This window comes from Seriola dumerili, unplaced genomic scaffold (genome assembly GCF_002260705.1).
Source record: "Seriola dumerili isolate Sdu_G_001 unplaced genomic scaffold, Sdu_1.0 BDQW01000383.1, whole genome shotgun sequence".
NCBI lineage: Eukaryota > Metazoa > Chordata > Actinopteri > Carangiformes > Carangidae > Seriola > Seriola dumerili.
In genome coordinates this window covers 544,399-560,777 of record NW_019174638.1, presented here as the reverse complement: position 1 = coordinate 560,777, position 16,379 = coordinate 544,399, and the positions used below count along the sequence as shown (strand labels likewise).

Below are 16,379 nucleotides of genomic sequence, written 5' to 3'. Positions count from 1 at the left end.
GTCATTTAGAACTGAATTAAAAGGAATAATATTAACCACATAGACCTCAACACGTCCTAACGAGTCTGTGGTGATAAAACCAAACAGATAAGACTGTATGTGTTAGTTGACAGTTTGCAGCACATATTATCACATTAGTCCTGAACATGCTTCACGTCCCTTTGAGACTCTGCTACTGTACAAATGTCTGCGGGTTTTACCTGCTGAAAAGTGAAATAAAGCTGTGTTCATCACTCGGGAGTCGGTTCTGTGTTCTCTGTGAAATCTTAAGTAAGTTATAATTAAAAATGGGTAAAATCATCATTTCTTATACTGAGACTGATACAATACGTTCAGAGAAATGTCCTTGTGCACTGTGGTGACAGTGGGCGAGACGTCGGCCCAGGTCCTCCCGCCCTGTCTGTAATTACACAAGTCGAAACCTCAGTTTGCGTTAGTTTGCATCCATTCCTAAGGAGGAGCAGGGATGTGACAGGAAAAGCAATAAAGCATTTCCTTAATTTCATATTTTAATAGGCATTAAAAATAGGAATTGTAAAAAGAAATCATAAATGAACGATTAATCCGTCAATAAATGCTTATTACTACAGCATAAAACTCTCACCATCACCATCCCGGCACACGACAATCTGAGTCCGGACGGTTCTGGTCTGTGGTTCCCCGATGGTGCAACATGCTACAGAAGAACCATCAGAGCAAGAATCTGTTGAAGACCTCCTCTCCTAAACACCCCAACATGTCTGACTAGCACTTACTATGAACTTTCACCGCACTTCTTCACCCGATCTCCTTCACTTATTAAACAGATGCAGTGCTTCGTACTCACACCGAGGTCTCCTGCTGCCCTGAAGCTTTAGTGATGAAGCTTTGGACAAAAGCGTCTGTCAGAGGAGTAAATGAAAGTCAGGACCACAGGTATGAACTGACAGTGAGATTATTTTTTATTGTTCAGCTTACTCAAACTCTGAGACTCACTCGTGGTTAAAAAAGTTAAATGAAGCCAGAATGAGTTTATTTAACCGTGTGTTACATTTCTGCTGTACTGAGGCCTCTAAGTGGGTTTAACCAACCGGACTGGATCGACTTGGGGCTGGAGGTTTTTCAGATGCTTGGTGGTTCTGGTGTAAAATGACTGTCGTCCCATTCTTCACGCACTCTGCTGATCCAGTCGTTGTAGTTGGACACCTTGGTGTAGATGCCCACCTTGTCCTTTCTGCCGCAGCCCTCGCCCCAGGACACCAGACCGATCAGGAACCAGGTGTCTTGGTACAGAGTGACCATCGGTCCTCCGCTGTCGCCCTCACAGGCGTCCACGCTCTGTCCGAGGACCCCGGCGCAGAGGACGTTGTCGGAGACGTTGTTGAACATCTGCTGGGTGCAGACGCTGCGGCTGACCAGCGGGATCTTGATGACGTTGAGCGCCGAGCTGAATGTTTTGCTATCCAGGTCAGTGTTGCCCCAGCCGGTCACCACGGTCATAGTGCCGTTGAGGTGGAGCACGCGTTCGGCCATCTGGCGTCCTGGCAGGCAAACGGGGAGGATGTACTCAGAGTACGGGGCGGGGGTCTCCAGACGCAGTAGGGCGATGTCGTTGTCCACCGTCCTGCTGTCGTAGTTTGGGTGTTTGAAGTACTTGATGACCTTCAGGGTCACCTCAGTGCCTTCATTTCTCCGACGCTCGTAGTCACCTGAAGACACAGATCACGGTTTCTCCAGGATGAGTCACCTGAGGTGGTAAGTGACTGACTGCTGTCACCACTCAGCTCCCACTGATTACTGAGAAGTGACTGGCAATGACTCACCTGCTGAGCTCAGTTACACCTGCGATTTCCTGACACTTGGTTTATAACATGAAAGTGTAATAATAACCTCTGATGTTTGATACCCTGCAGGAAACCTGGACCATCTAGTTCTGCTACATCTACTCCATAGACATGTGGACATTTGTTACTCCCATGAAGACATATTTTATATTATTACAGCTGTGTTTTACTGTATTGTCATCCACTGTTTATACAGCAGCCTCCACCGATGGGAGGAGTCACAATTAAATTGTGTCAGCAGGGTTTTAACTACGACGGAGTATTAGGCAAGTATTAGAAAAAAAAGACATTTTGAGAATGAAGTCATAGTATTACAAGAAAAAGTTGTAATATTACAAGAATTAAAAATGTAAAATATTGAGAGAAAAAAAACATAATTTTTAGGAATATCACATCAACCAATCAAACAGGTGAAAGGACAGACAGCTGCTGTTTGTCTAACAATAGAACAGACTCAGTTTCTTCACAATCTTTCCAATATCCTGATGATGATGATGATGATGAAGATGATGAGCCAAAAGATGAAGGTTCTCCTTATTAGTGAAACCTAAAGTAGAACTTCACTCGATGCTCCACGTTCCTCATTTTAAAGCTTCTGATATTTCCCTCGAAAACAACATGGAAACTAAAAATACAACTTTGTTCTTGTGATATTATGACTTTTTCCTCATGATTTCAAAATTTTTCTCCCTCAGTGTGGCCCCCTAATACTCCGTCGCCCTCAACCGAGATCGAGCGGTTAAAAACGGTGAAACACAAGCTCCTTCGTGGCTGGATGTGGAGTTGGGACACAGCTCTTGAGGTGGTGTTATGTTTGTATGAGACTCACTGAACAACAGAAATAAACCTCTTGATGATATCTGGGTTTCTGCAGGTTTCACCAAGTTAAATTTAGAATGAAATTCAACCTTCCTGCAGCTCGATCCACCGTCACAACGAAACATTACTGCCGACGGCGTTCGAGAGAAAATGCTTTTTGTAAATCAAATTTGAGACTTTGTGATACCTTCTAAACTGAAACTGAATTCATTCCAGTTTTCCAGACTTGCAGATACTCTGAACAATGTCACAAGCTCTTTTAGTTTATGGGCGTTGGTGTATGTGCAGGGCGAGAACTCACCGAGCCGTACTCTGAATTTCAGGTTGTTTTCGAGGCAGTGAGCGGCTGTCAGGACCCAGCTCTCGTCGATGAGGACGCCCCCACAGTGAAATTGTCCTCTGGGGTTCAGCAACAGCACCTGCACACAAACAGCTGCCATGTTAATTTGTGGAGTTTGTGTGTGAGAAATGAAAACACCTGCAGCTGCTGTTTTCAATGAGAGGTGACATGGTGATATCCTGACTCCTGACTGGTTCTGTCTGTGTGAGGAGTCCGGTGTGTGTGCAGCTGGTGGTTAAATGAACCGGTGTGACGGGACTCGGCCGCTGTGTCGTGTTGCAGGTGATTTTTCCACAGTGTTTACAGCTCAGAGAAGCAGTGACAGTTAAACTCTTGTTACCTGCCAGGGGCTCTCTCCCTTCTTTCCCACCTCCCCTCCCACCATCCACGGCAGCAGACCAACCATCGGTTTTGTGTACGACGACCGGCCGATCAACAGCTGACCACAGGACGAGGAACCTGTAGGGAAAAAGGAGAAAGTAAGACAGAGAGAGAGAGAGAGAGAGAGAGATACAGGGGTCCTCTCCAGTGTTGATATTTCCAGAGCCCAGTGATTCTACGAGATATTTATGACCCTCTTCATGTCTTTAGTGAGCAGCAACAGCAGAGGGATGACAGGAAATGAGGAATGACGAGCAACAAATGTCCCGTCTGGACTCAAACAACACCACAGGGTTTAATAAACACATGCTGAGAGTATCAGTGTTTCTCTGTGTCCAACGTCAGAGTGAAACATCATTAAATCCCTGCAGTTCATGTGGAGCAGATTGTCTATGGTCTGTTTCTAGACTGTTTCTATTTCACTGCAGCTTTAAACTAGAGCTGAGCAGATGAAACAACGTCGTGCAGCATCACAACCTCCACTGAGGATGTGACAGTCCAAATGTTTCAACACATGGAAATAAATCTGATATTTGTAGATGCTTCAACAGTGTCTTATTCCTGTGCACGACTTCAGTAACTGGTGCACACAGAATACTGTTAGTGTTATTTGTGTGCAGAATGTAAATAATGTAAAAGCACGAATTAAGTATTTAATGTTTAATTTCCTGTTCTTTTAATTTTAACGTGTTCATGCTGTTCTTCTTTCTTTTTTCAGTTCTTATTGCGTTATGTGAAACACTGAATCACCTCTGTCTGAGATGCACATGAGTTCAGCACTTTAAGACTTTGTGCAGGTGGATTATCTGACGTGAGCACCGACTAAAGAAATAAACTTGGTGCTGGATTAATCAGGTGAGTTGAAACTAGACTTGTTGAAAGTGGTTTCAACATTCAGATGAGTAAATGTTGCTTATTAGAAACAAATCTCTCCATCCAGCAGCTCAGCTGTCGTCTACAGAGCTGGTGAATAAACCAATCATCATTTATTTTCTCACCTTTTGGCAGACACTTCCTGGAGTTGTTGTGCAGTCTGTATCCGCCCACACAGCTGCAGCTCCTCGTCAGACCGTCCTCGCTCTCTGTGCAGTCGTGGTCACAGCCGCCGTTATCCACAGAGCAGTTAGTGGCTGTTTGAACTGAGCCACAGGTGACAGAGTGTTACCTCAACTAAACAACATGTTTACATTTACATTAACATTGACGTTAATTATTTACAGTAACTATTGTTTGATTCCCAGATTTGAGCTTCTCCCCTTTTCTCTGTTTCATATCTCAATAATAAAATATCACATGTTGCTCATCTGAAGACATCACCTTCAGCTCAGGGAAATTATAAATGTTACAGTCAAAACCATTAAATCGACACTCAAGAAAATGATCAGCAGATTAATCAATAATGAAAATAATTGTTAGTTGGGATTTTTATAATGAATGGAAAAAGGTTTCAGATGATTTTTTGTCAGTGAGAGTTAATTCATTTTTATTCTATTATTTGTTTTTATTTTTATGCTACTTCTTGATCTGTTTTCTATTTTGTAATTTTTACTGTTTCTTTTCACTCGTTTTTGAAACATATAAATAAAGGATGATATTAGAATTATCTTCATATAATTTGAAAACCTGTTTTCTTTTGTTACATGTATCATAATAATGGTATAAAAAGTTTGAACTATGATGAAGTTGAGCAGGTCAAAAACACCAGAACACAACATTGTGCATTAGCAGCATCATCTGGTATTTACCGTTTAAAAGTTACTTGATGACAAAGAACTTTATTTAAACTCAAATGACTCACGGTGGTCGCAGTATTTTCCCTCATATCCGCTGTTGCACCGGCAGGCGTAGCCTTGGTACTGATCCACACAGGTTCCATGAACACACATGTTGGCGTTGCACTGGTTCCCATCTAAAACACATTCAGAACAACATGAAATACGTGTCCCATAATGCTCTGCAGGCGCCGCAAGAAATCAGCTGATAAATGATAAAGATTCACAGTCTCTGGACATTTTGACACTAATTCTACTTGTTTAGTCACAAATGTTTCTGCTGCGTTCACATCAGATATCAATGCTCCCATCACCCGGCCACTTCACCACTGACAGTTCCATCCAAATAAAACCCAGTATTTACACTTCAGCTCCTTTTATAACAGCTGTTTGTTTCTGTCTGGTTTCACTTGGTAACAGCAGCTGATTGAATCTGTTTATCTGCGTGACTATGATTAGCACCAGGGCTAACCACTGTGGAGTGACGTGAAGCTCTGAATTCATGAGGTCATTTTAAAGCGACATCCTGCCTATTATCTTTTGTGTTCCGTTAATTATCTGCTGACAATAACCTGTGATTTAAGAACGTTAGATGAGAGATGGAAGCCTTGTTTAAAGTTATATTTCCATCCAGATGTTAAAACTAGAATCGTCTCCTTGCAGTTGTCTGCCTCCGCCACTCAGAGTAGTTCCAGGTTACATCCTATATGTTCTCTTATTATTTGCATAACTTAAATAGTTTCCTGTGTCCACACATTTATTGTTTTTGGTCAGACAGACAAACATGAGAGGCAGCAGGACACTGATGCTGCATTTACTCTGCTGAAATAAAACGAGGTGGTGAAACAGGTCCTGCAGCATCAGCCTTCAAAACTTCTCTCTTCTCTTTACTGATATGGAAACTTTACACTAGCATCAAGAGCACAACAACATACTGAGGCCGTTTCTGGTGATTCCATTTATGTTTTTCATGCTAAACTATGTTAAATCAGGTGGCTGGAAACAGACCTGATGATGTGTATCTTACAGTAGATGCTTCAGTGTTTCATACTGAGGAAGAAGCTTTTTCTTACCTGTGTAAACCGTCCAGAACTCCAGCTGCAAACACACAGAGCAACAAGTCAGAGATAAAGCTGGTAAACTTTCCTTCAGGAGTCGAGATGTCCGACTGTGACACTGTAACAACCTGAACATGAATGTGTCGAGAGAAATTAGTAGGTGATGTCAATAAAAGTGGCTGTTCGCTGTGATTGCGTAATAAAGGAGTGAACTGCTGGTGATTTGTTTTGTTAAATACAAAGTACAAATACTTCACACTCCTGCTGATAATATTCAGACTCTTGAAAGGTGCTGGAGACGGATCCTCCCTCCCAGCAGTGAGCAGAACATTAAAGCTCCTCCAGTGTAAAGGTCTGTGTCCATGTGTAGTGTGATTATAGATCAGCTCTAGCTTCTATATTAATACTGTGAAAGTATCAAAGCCTCAGTCCACAGAGAAATGCACACAGCCTGTATTCAGAAACTGAGCCTTAAAACCAGCCGTCAGGACTTCTGGAACTTTGTGATGTCACAACAAAGCAGTCACCAAGCCCCGCCCACCTGGACCCACCATCCAAACCTTGCAGGATTTGGTTTCTCTGAGTGTTTTTACCTGAAATCTATCAGATAAAACCTTTGATATGCTCTGGAAAATGGTCAAAGACAACAAAAAAGAACGTGTATGAAATGTTTGAGAGACATAGAAACACTCAACATCTTACTGTGGCTTCCCTGGTTTCGAAAATCTCTCTGGCTTCTTCAAAGTCACACCTTTCCTCCAGACATTCGCGCTCCATGGAGGCGGGTTTCAGCTCCTCCAGGAAGGAGTTTGCCCGACGGGACCGGAGCAGCATGTGAGCCTTCGGAGGGTCAGAGAACACTGAAGAAGACAGAGGATTAATGTTATATCATAAACCTCATCCAGATTAGAAAACAACACAGTGTATTCTTCTCTTCGTGCGGTTAGTTTTGGTTTGACGGGTCCAGGTTCTGAGATTTCTGTCTCTTACAGTTCTGCCTTTACCTCAGTACAGTGGAGGTGAAAAGTATTTAGTTAGTAGTGTTGAAAAATGAGATTTCTAAACTTTAAGAGCAGCATCTTTTTCCAGTTCTGCCCAGCTCCAATGTGCTGAGGTAGAAATCTCAGAGACAAATCTCTGAAAGCCTGGAGAGACAAAACTAAAACTACTGACGACACAAGAGGAAAGTGATAAAATCTTTGTTTAGTTTTTGGATGAACTTGCCACTTAACTGAAATAAATTGTTTGCAGTTTGAATAAACCGTTAGACTGGTTACTGTTTTACAATGAGAATATTAATATGATTACCACAGAAAATAAGAGCATTGCTGCAGCTACAATTATTAACAAAGTGCATGAGTTTATTCACATGAATGAATTCATGATGATGAATGAATGAATTAATGGAGGTCTGGAACATTTGTACTGAACATTTCCATTTTGCTTTTACTGTCTGCGTCAGGATAGAAAACAAATCTGAGACTGTGTTTTTAAGGGAACTGAAATCAGCTTTTAAAGAGCTGCTGACACTCTGCAACAAGAACTGTGAATATCTCAAACAGAGGTCGTGCACGGTGGGTCCGTGCACACCCACCTGAGACACTGAGCACTGAAGCTGACCACAGAGCGACGATGACGGACACGCAGAACACGAGGCGGGACATGATGTCAGGCGTCCCTGCAGCCAACGGGACGAGACAGACATGAGACAACTTCTTATCTCCTCAGTGTTTATGTTTACCCAGTGTCTCCAGTAATACAAACATTAATATTCATAATCCACAGCTGAATGATGGTGCAGAGGCTCGTGTGACTTACCAAATGAAAGCTGGTTAAGAAGATGAATTCTGGAGGAGCTGGAGGCGAGACAGAAGAACAAAATCACAACCACATCACGTTCAGAATTTCCTTCTCACTGCTTTAAATGTTTGCAATAATCCCTCTGCAGCCTCAGTTAAACATTTCAACACTATTGATCATTTTCAGCTGAATCCGCAGAGGCCCCCTGAACTGACACACAGCAGGAGACAGACCTTGTTTGAACCTGTACGACCTTTGACCCCCGTTCAGCTCACGGCAGCGCCCGGAGCGGGGGCCGAGACAACGTCCTAAAAACTGTCATAACACCATGAAACAAAGACACAGAAAAATGAGCGGATCTCTGAGACGGAGGAGTGTTTTTGTACTTACGTGTGAAGAATCGAAGCGGTGGACAGAGATGACAGTTCGCTCTGTTTCTACTGTTAATAACTAACTACCAGTGTTTACTGAGAGTCCACAGTCTGCAGCCGAACACTGTCTGCCAACACACAAACACAACCTCCACCCACTCACCTCTGCAACAGATCAGAGCCCCATTCCCCAAAAGCTGCTATTTTTATTACATTTTCAGTGTTTCTGCTCATTCACACCAGACGTGCGACGGATAAAAACACACATTTGATTTAGACATTATTCAATGTTAGTTTTAGTTAGTTTTATTTATACAGCCCCGTACAGCATACGACACCCTCCGTCCTCAGAGCCTTGATTCAGAAAAAACAAAAAACTCCCCCAAAATAAAGTAGAAACCTTGTGAAGAGCCACAGAGGAGGGATCCTCTTCCAGGATGACAATACAACAGATATATTTAAAGAGACACAGTGAAGTATACAACCTGATGACATTACAGTATTTTTAATGATTAACGTCCAAATTTATCCAATCAAATGTGATTTGGGGCGACTGGCTTAAACCCTCCCTTCATATAGAACCAGTCCAGGCTGTGGCTCATAGGTTCAGTAGACGGTAGCAGTCACTCACAGATAAATAGTCCTTGTTTAATGTGGAGCCCCACATTGATGAGAGAGGTCAGAGGAGAATGGACAGACTGACTGAAGCTGACAGAAAAGCTTCAGAGCGAACAACACGTCCAACCCACAACAGCAGGTTCCACTTCCTGTCACCAAGAACAGAAACCTGAGTCTCACCAACACTGGACAGGTGAAGACCTGGTCTGATGGATCTGGATCTGTGCTCAGGCAGCAGATGGTAGAGCAAGAGTTTGAATCCATGGACCAACCTTCCTTGTGTCAACAGTCCAGGCTGGTGGTTGTGGTGTGATGGTGTGGGGGATGTTTTCTTTTTAATACCAAATAATCAATCAATCAATCAATCATGGTCTGAATGTCTCAGTCTCTCTGAGTATTGTTGCTGATCATGTTCATCCCTTCATGGCCACAGTTCACCATCTTCTAATGGCTCCTTCCTGCAGGATCATGCTCCATGTCACAAACTGGTTTCATCAACATGGCAGTGAGTTCAGTGAACTTCAGTCAAGCAGGGATGCCGGTCTTGTTGTTCTCCTGCTGTGAATTCCCAGAGATCGAGCAGGTACAGGTGTGAAACCTGGGCCGGCCTCCGGGGTGTCGCTGAGCACCGGCGGCTATGGAAACCAGGACACATATTAAGGTTAACTATTCATCTCCTTGTCTTCTTTTGTGCCTCAGCCTTGTTCCCTTGGCTCAATTTACTTTTGTGTCCTCAAGTGTTTTGATTTTTTCAGAATAAAAGCTGGCCTGTGGACATAAAGGAGCTGTCTCTGGTTCCACGGGTGACTCTGCAATGAGGTGACTAACAGTGATTTGGAAGGTGGCGAGGGAGGGCGCGGTCTTCCCAAGCATGACTCTCTTGTGATGGTGAGCTGGTCTGAGAACTGGCTCGCCGCCTGCTGCTTTGTGTTCAGACCAGTTTCCCGTTTGCCCCCTTTACTTCCATCAACTGTTTTCTATTGATGGGATTTCCTCTTTTTGTCTTTTTCTCTGCAGAGCGAAGTTTGACTGATACAGATGCCAATGCACAGTCAATGCTTCGAGGCAATAACAGTGGATCATTTATGTTTACGATAAACTTCTTCTCTTACAACTTGCAAAAAACAAACGAACAAACAAATAAAATGTCCTGATACAGAAAATGTACCTTAATCAAGGTTGATAACATTACGCAATTACAAAGCACTAAAACAAAAACACCCCAATCTCTCAGAATTTCTTTGCCTGTGACCCATGAACCCAACAATTAAAATGTTGTCATTTCATTTTAGAATAATTGTAGTTCTCAGATTGTTTGTTCTCAGAATCCAAGGTGACATCTTCAAATGTCTTGTTTTGTCTGACCAATGGTCCAAAATTCAAAGACCTTCAGTTTACTGTGAAAATCTTCACATTGGACTTTTACGATTAATTAATTAGCAAAATTGTCATATATGCCGTAAATGTAAGAATTCAACCAGGGGTCTTTGAAGTTATATGTTAAGGGGTACTACCAGATACCCCAACAATGTATGGTTTTACTTCTTGGAGCTATTTCTTGGCGAACAACAGCCAGATGTAGTGACGTCTCTGAATTAGAATTGAACTGATAACCTGTTTTGTCTCGTCTTTACCCACTTTTAATTTCTCAGTACATGAGTTGCTGCCTGAAAATGGCGACTGAGGAGCATCGTCAGTCACAGCAGCAACAGTGAGCCGTCTGATCTGTTTACAGTCTGGGCTTCTTATTGCATATCGACACCAGAAGTCACAAAGAAAAGACAAGAACCTGAGAGAAAAAGGAGATGGAGAGATGGAGGCGAAGACAGGAAAGTCCTCAAATACTTCAGCAGTAGAGCTGTCTGGATTCAAGACTTTACTGAAGTAAAAGTGCAGGAAGCATCAGAAATTGAAGTGACAAAGTGTAAACTTTATGTTTGACAGGATCAGGTGGATGAGTATCATGTTACACTGGTTTGTCAGAGTTTAGGTCTTGTAAGAGTCCAGTTTTAAATTTCAGCCAACAAGTGTTGTCCTGTGTGCGCTTGTTTTTTCTCATGTTTGTAATTTGTTTTGTATCCAGATAATCCCATGAGGTGCTGTTACAGAGTGGATTGTCCTCTGCTGTTAAATGTGCTAGAAAATAAAAGTAGGCTGCTTATTGTGAAGGATTAGATTACAGTATTGTTGAGCAGCTTCTTGTACCAACTGAGCTGGTTGTTTACAGAATGCACACAAAGAACTCCCTCCCTCACCGAATCATTTTTGGAAACACTGTTGTTCCCTGTTCTTTCAACTTGTTTCCAACACAAATCTATTTCCAAACAATGTCGTGGAGGTTGGTGTCACCAAAAAGACAGAACGAGGCAGGTTTCTATGAAAAATAAAACCTGAAAATTCTTCCAACATCCTACTTGCTGATTGTTGGATCAGTGCAGTGTTGGAGATGGAGGCGATGGATGCCTTTAATAAACTGATTGTGAAACAGTTTTAGATTTGTATCCGAGGACACATCATTTTTCCCATTAAGCACTTGGGTGTAAGTATATGTGTATATGAAATCATTAGTACTGCTTTCTTTCTTTTATTATTATTTTTGTCCTTCTTTTATATCTTAAAGAACAAAATCAATCAATTTCGATTTTTGTTCAAAAAGTTGATAAAACATGTTACTTTACTTTCTGCTGTTTTTGTTTTCATTGTGTATCTTTTCATATGAGGAGTCATTTAATTTATTTTCTAATTCCTTATATTTGGCTCATTTTGCCTTTTCTTGTTTTATTGAAAATATTTGAATAACATCAATAACATCATGGATGTAATGACAGTCTCTTGAGGATAGAAGAAATAGCAGTTATTGAAAAGAGGGGGTGACTGCTGCAGGGCGGATTTTTAAATTTCGTGCCCTAATATATCCAGCTTTAAATGAGGAAATAGATTATAAGCCCTTCTCATAAACAACTTTCAAAATTATCCTTACCGATGGGACTATATTGTGTTGAGTGATATGACTTGCAATATCTGGAACAAGGTTTTCTTATTGCTGATTTAAGATTTCAGAGGCTGTGAATCAACAGCACTGACGCAAAATCCTGGACTCTGAAAAACCAAACTGATCGAAACAAACGATGAACTGCATCAGACAAAGTACTCCACAGGTTTTACAGGAACCGTGAGTAAAGACGAGCTGTGGAAAGACTGAAGAGGGAATCTTGTTTTATGAAAGGATGCGAGAAAAAGGAGGGTGGAGAATGATGGAGAGATAAATAGAGAGGCGTCTCTTCTTTCTGCTCTGAATATATTTTTGCTGTTTCATGGTGAGGAAGGTCACATCGCAGGCAGAGGGCCCAGTTCTTCCTAAGCAAGACAATGAAGACGCACCTCCCCTCCCTCCCACTCCTCCCCCCCGGTCCTCAGCCTTTGTCTGCTGGCCTGGCAGGTGAGACGGACCCTGAATGAAGTTTTGTTTTGGGCGAGGCTTATAAATGGATGAAAGCTTCCTCGATCCTGCTCATCTTCCCACAAATCCCTTTCCAGACGATGCTGCGCGACTCGGACGGAGTGGTGAGTTTTTCCTAAAACGCCTGTAAGGATGTTGTTTTCCTGTCTGCGAGCAGTTTAGGTCGGCTGGAATTTTATCCTGTTTAGTTTTTTAAACCCAATAAAATATTTTTTCATTAAGACGTTAGACACGTCAATCCACAGCTCCTTTAAAACATCTTGTCTTAATGTTTCTTAGCTTCTTAATGATAAAATGAGGTTCAATTTAGAAAATGATTTGATATTTGTCGTATCTATTACATGAGTGGATGATGCGTACGCTGTGTATTGGCCCCCAAAAACTACATAGTCCTTTCTACATGATTCTTTATCCACCTTTAGGAGCAGAACAGCTTCAGTAGCATTACCTCTTCCCTCTGGACCGGAGGGGGGCCGACCCTGATTTGCATGAAGCCAGGAAAACAAAGAGGCTTGCAATCAGATTTATGATTTGGGCAACAAAGACTGTGGCTAAATGTACAGTAAATGGAGGGGTATTAAATCTCATCTGGTCTTGGGTATGAGACACTTGAAATGGAGTCAGTGCCACACTTCAGCACAGACACTTGATTCTGGATAATTCCTGAGAAAAACTTATTTCTGTTAGAAACAGATTGAATTCATTTCACTTAAGTTAAAAAACTTTATGGAAATAAGCACAAACAGACTGATGCAGATTTTCCCAGTGTAATTCTCTTACACTCCCATCATCCTCTTCTTCCTCCAGATGTTGAGGCTGCTGGGACTCCTCGTCCTGTCCTCCCTCTGCTCAGCCATGCTGCGACGAAACCCTGCCAAAATGGAGTCCAGTGAAGAGGACGGCTCCACCTCGGACCCCAACACCTTCCACTGGTCTGGCTCAGATGAGGGGGGGCCTTCTGAGTCATCGGAGGAAACTTCTAACTGGTCACCTGTCTCTCGCAGCGGCCCCCTGCCGATGCCCCCTGCACAACCATGGCCACCCAGCGGCAACATGACCGATGGCCCCCACAAGCTCCGGATGCTGGACGAAACCAACCAGATGACGCCACTCATGCCTGATACATCGATCTGCGACATGCTGCTGAACGCAGCGGTACCACCGCCTATGGACCAGATTCCATTTTTCTGCATCTGTTCGCACTGTAAAGGCACCATGGGACCCAAAGGAGATCGTGGAGACCGGGGTCCTCCAGGCACGCAGACCACTTTAAATCACAAGCTTGAATGTTAAAATGTAAAAGAATAGAAAACAAAAACTGACCAGACTGTAATCTTTGATCAGGTGAACCTGGGAGTCCTGGGAGAAGAGGAATGATGGGGTTCAAAGGTCGAGCAGGATTCACAGGCCCTCAGGGGATGAAGGGTGAGTTACTCATCACTGCACTGGTAATGACAACAAACATAACAGGCTGCCCATGCTTCTATGTAATTTTTTATTTTTATTTTTATTTTTTTACGTCAACCTGCCTGGAGACTACAGTCGAAAATCAAACTTCAGACACCAACAAAGTCTCAATTTGTTCAGTTTGTGCATCAATGCATCATCATAACAGGTCAATGGACTTGACCTGTTGGTTTACTTTAGTGTGTCTTAATACAGGTTGCCTCTTGCTTTTCATAATTTCTGTGTTTGTCTGTTGTTACAGGTCAGAAGGGAGACCTGGGGGAGAAAGGGCAGACCGGCCCCGTCGGTTTCACCGGGACAAAGGGCGAGCGAGGCTTGAAAGGTCTGTTGAGATCACTACGTAAAAGATCACTCTATATAAAGGGTTGTTAGAGTAACATGGACACCATGACTCCACTTACATAAGGATGGCATCATTTGTTACAAACATACATTTTATGATCTAACATTGCTATGGTTAAGGTTTTGGTACTTGGTTATGGTCAGGGAAAGACTTTGGTCATGGTAAAAAGACCAACTTTTCATGGTAAGAAATGTGAACAGTGGCCTTACTTATCAAAGTCCAAGTCTAGCGTTTTGATGAACCATCCATGCACCATTATGGTTAAGGTTTGGTTAGGCTGGAGAACAGAAAATACTTGATCAGAAAATTCTCAGCTGCAACTTTGATGATATAGAAATGAAAGAACTCTGCAATACTATACACTTTAGCCATTTGATAAGTTTATGCCATCATCAGCAACTTTCTGAAAATGGCAGATGGTCTCATTTGGAGTGGAAAGGGTTAAGGTGCTGAGAGGTTTCATATTAAACCATTTAACTTGATGCTTCAATGTAATGCAGATACTCTTGATGTGTGTTTTTGTGTTTCCAGGGGAGAAAGGGGACCGAGGATTGATAGGGCCTGAGGGTGCACAGGGCCCCCAGGGAGAAACCGGGACATGCCCTGCCTCCTGTGAGAGTGTCCAGGGTCCACCAGGTGTACAAGGCCTCCCTGGACCAGCTGGAGCCCGCGGCTTACCTGGGGTCAAGGGAGATGTGGGACCCAAAGGTCTTATGGGTGATAAAGGTGACATGGGTACACCTGGTGTCCCCGGGATAAATGGCAAGAAGGGTGATCAAGGTGAGCGGGGGGTATGTGAGTGCACAGATGGGATGGGCGGCGCTGAGGGGAGACCAGGAGAAAAGGGGGCTAAAGGGGACAAAGGTGACATTGGTGGCCAAGGTTTACAGGGCCCCATTGGGCCAAAAGGCAACCAGGGCATTATTGGTCTCATTGGACCACCTGGTCCCTGCTCCCCAGCCATCCAATCAGCATTCACCGCACTCATCAACCAGTCGTTTCCTACTAGCAACTGGCCCATAGCTTTCCCAATTGTAATTACCAACCAGCAAGGGCACTTCAACCCCCTCGCTGGCATCTACACAGCTCCTGTCAACGGCACCTACGTCTTCTCCTACAACCTTGCGGTCGCCTTCAGGATGCTTAAAGTTGGCCTGTTCCGTAACCTCTACCCTGTAATCAGAACAACAGAAGGAAACGACCAAGCCACCACCAGCCAGACTATCGTCCTCCACCTCACTATGGGAGACCAGGTGTGGCTGCAGGTGAAGAATTCTGAGACTAACGGCCTTCACACCGACACTGAGAGCAGCAGCACGTTCTCTGGGTATCTGCTGCACCCTGACTCTTGCGAAATTCCCTTGGGCCGACATCACCTGCAACCAAAGACGTTTAAGTGGGAAGACTTTGGCTGGGATGGTCCACAAGGCACTAATACTCTTCTACCATAGTAGGCTTCCAGTCAGTTGCAAAGATATAGATGAAGCATCCACCTGCATCCAATCAAACACTGTGTGTATTTATGACTGCAACTTTTAAAGGAGGGGTATTCGAGAAAAGCAGAATCGTCCATTTTTCAGATGGAGGAAAAAGGAAAAAAAAAAAAAAAGCCATGCTAGTGACCTGTGACTCAGTGTCAAGTCTGTTGATGGGCTCTCCACTTTGGTCCAGACTGAAATATCAACAAATATTGGATCAACATTTGCGGTTTTGTGTGAAATAACTATTGGATGGATTGCCATGGAATATGGTTCTGACATTGACATTACATTTAGTCTAAACTAAAGCTAAATTAAGACTGTGAACATGGTAAATACACCTGCTTAATTTTCATCTTAAAATACAAACACTAATTTCTTAAAACACTCTTGAAACTATATCGCTTCTATTTGAAACATATTTTTATTTCGTTTTATGTTTTTTTTTTGTATGTGTGTTAATAAACTCAAATCAGCAGTACTGATGTTCTGGAAACCAAACAACTTGGAAAAACTACAAGTCAGAAGAAACTAACAAAAAATATATATGATACAGTGATAAATTGAGGAGGAAAATACCCCCCCTTTAAGTGCGGAGATAAATTCACTCATGATTCAACACTATGTTGAACTATCAAATGACTTATAC

At 42.8% G+C, this 16,379-nt stretch overlaps 2 protein-coding genes across 3 annotated transcripts; one reads left to right on the top strand and one right to left on the bottom strand.

Annotated features, from left to right (window-relative positions):
• Nucleotides 1–918: 918 nt before the first annotated feature.
• On the bottom strand, nucleotides 919–8,483 carry proc (protein C, inactivator of coagulation factors Va and VIIIa). Of its 2 annotated transcripts, none has more exons than XM_022761052.1 (10): nucleotides 8,384–8,483; nucleotides 8,012–8,049; nucleotides 7,788–7,871; nucleotides 6,896–7,053; nucleotides 6,209–6,233; nucleotides 5,162–5,272; nucleotides 4,362–4,502; nucleotides 3,323–3,441; nucleotides 2,944–3,061; nucleotides 919–1,688 (listed from the first exon to the last, which is right to left on the bottom strand). In XM_022761052.1, the coding sequence occupies exons 3-10, from the start codon at nucleotides 7,855–7,857 to the stop codon at nucleotides 1,102–1,104; spliced, it is 1,329 nt and encodes a 442-aa protein (XP_022616773.1). In that variant the 5' UTR covers nucleotides 7,858–7,871; nucleotides 8,012–8,049; nucleotides 8,384–8,483; the 3' UTR covers nucleotides 919–1,101. The 2 variants fall into 2 exon arrangements, with proteins under 2 accessions (XP_022616773.1, XP_022616774.1); XM_022761053.1 differs by lacking the exon at nucleotides 8,384–8,483 and adding an exon at nucleotides 8,227–8,277.
• Nucleotides 8,484–12,471: 3,988 nt separating this feature from the next.
• On the top strand, nucleotides 12,472–15,703 carry LOC111233289 (collagen alpha-1(X) chain-like). Its single transcript, XM_022761065.1, has 5 exons — nucleotides 12,472–12,546; nucleotides 13,250–13,697; nucleotides 13,787–13,867; nucleotides 14,151–14,231; nucleotides 14,784–15,703. Exons 1-5 carry the CDS (start codon nucleotides 12,472–12,474, stop codon nucleotides 15,701–15,703), a joined length of 1,605 nt encoding a protein of 534 aa, XP_022616786.1.
• Nucleotides 15,704–16,379: the final 676 nt, after the last annotated feature.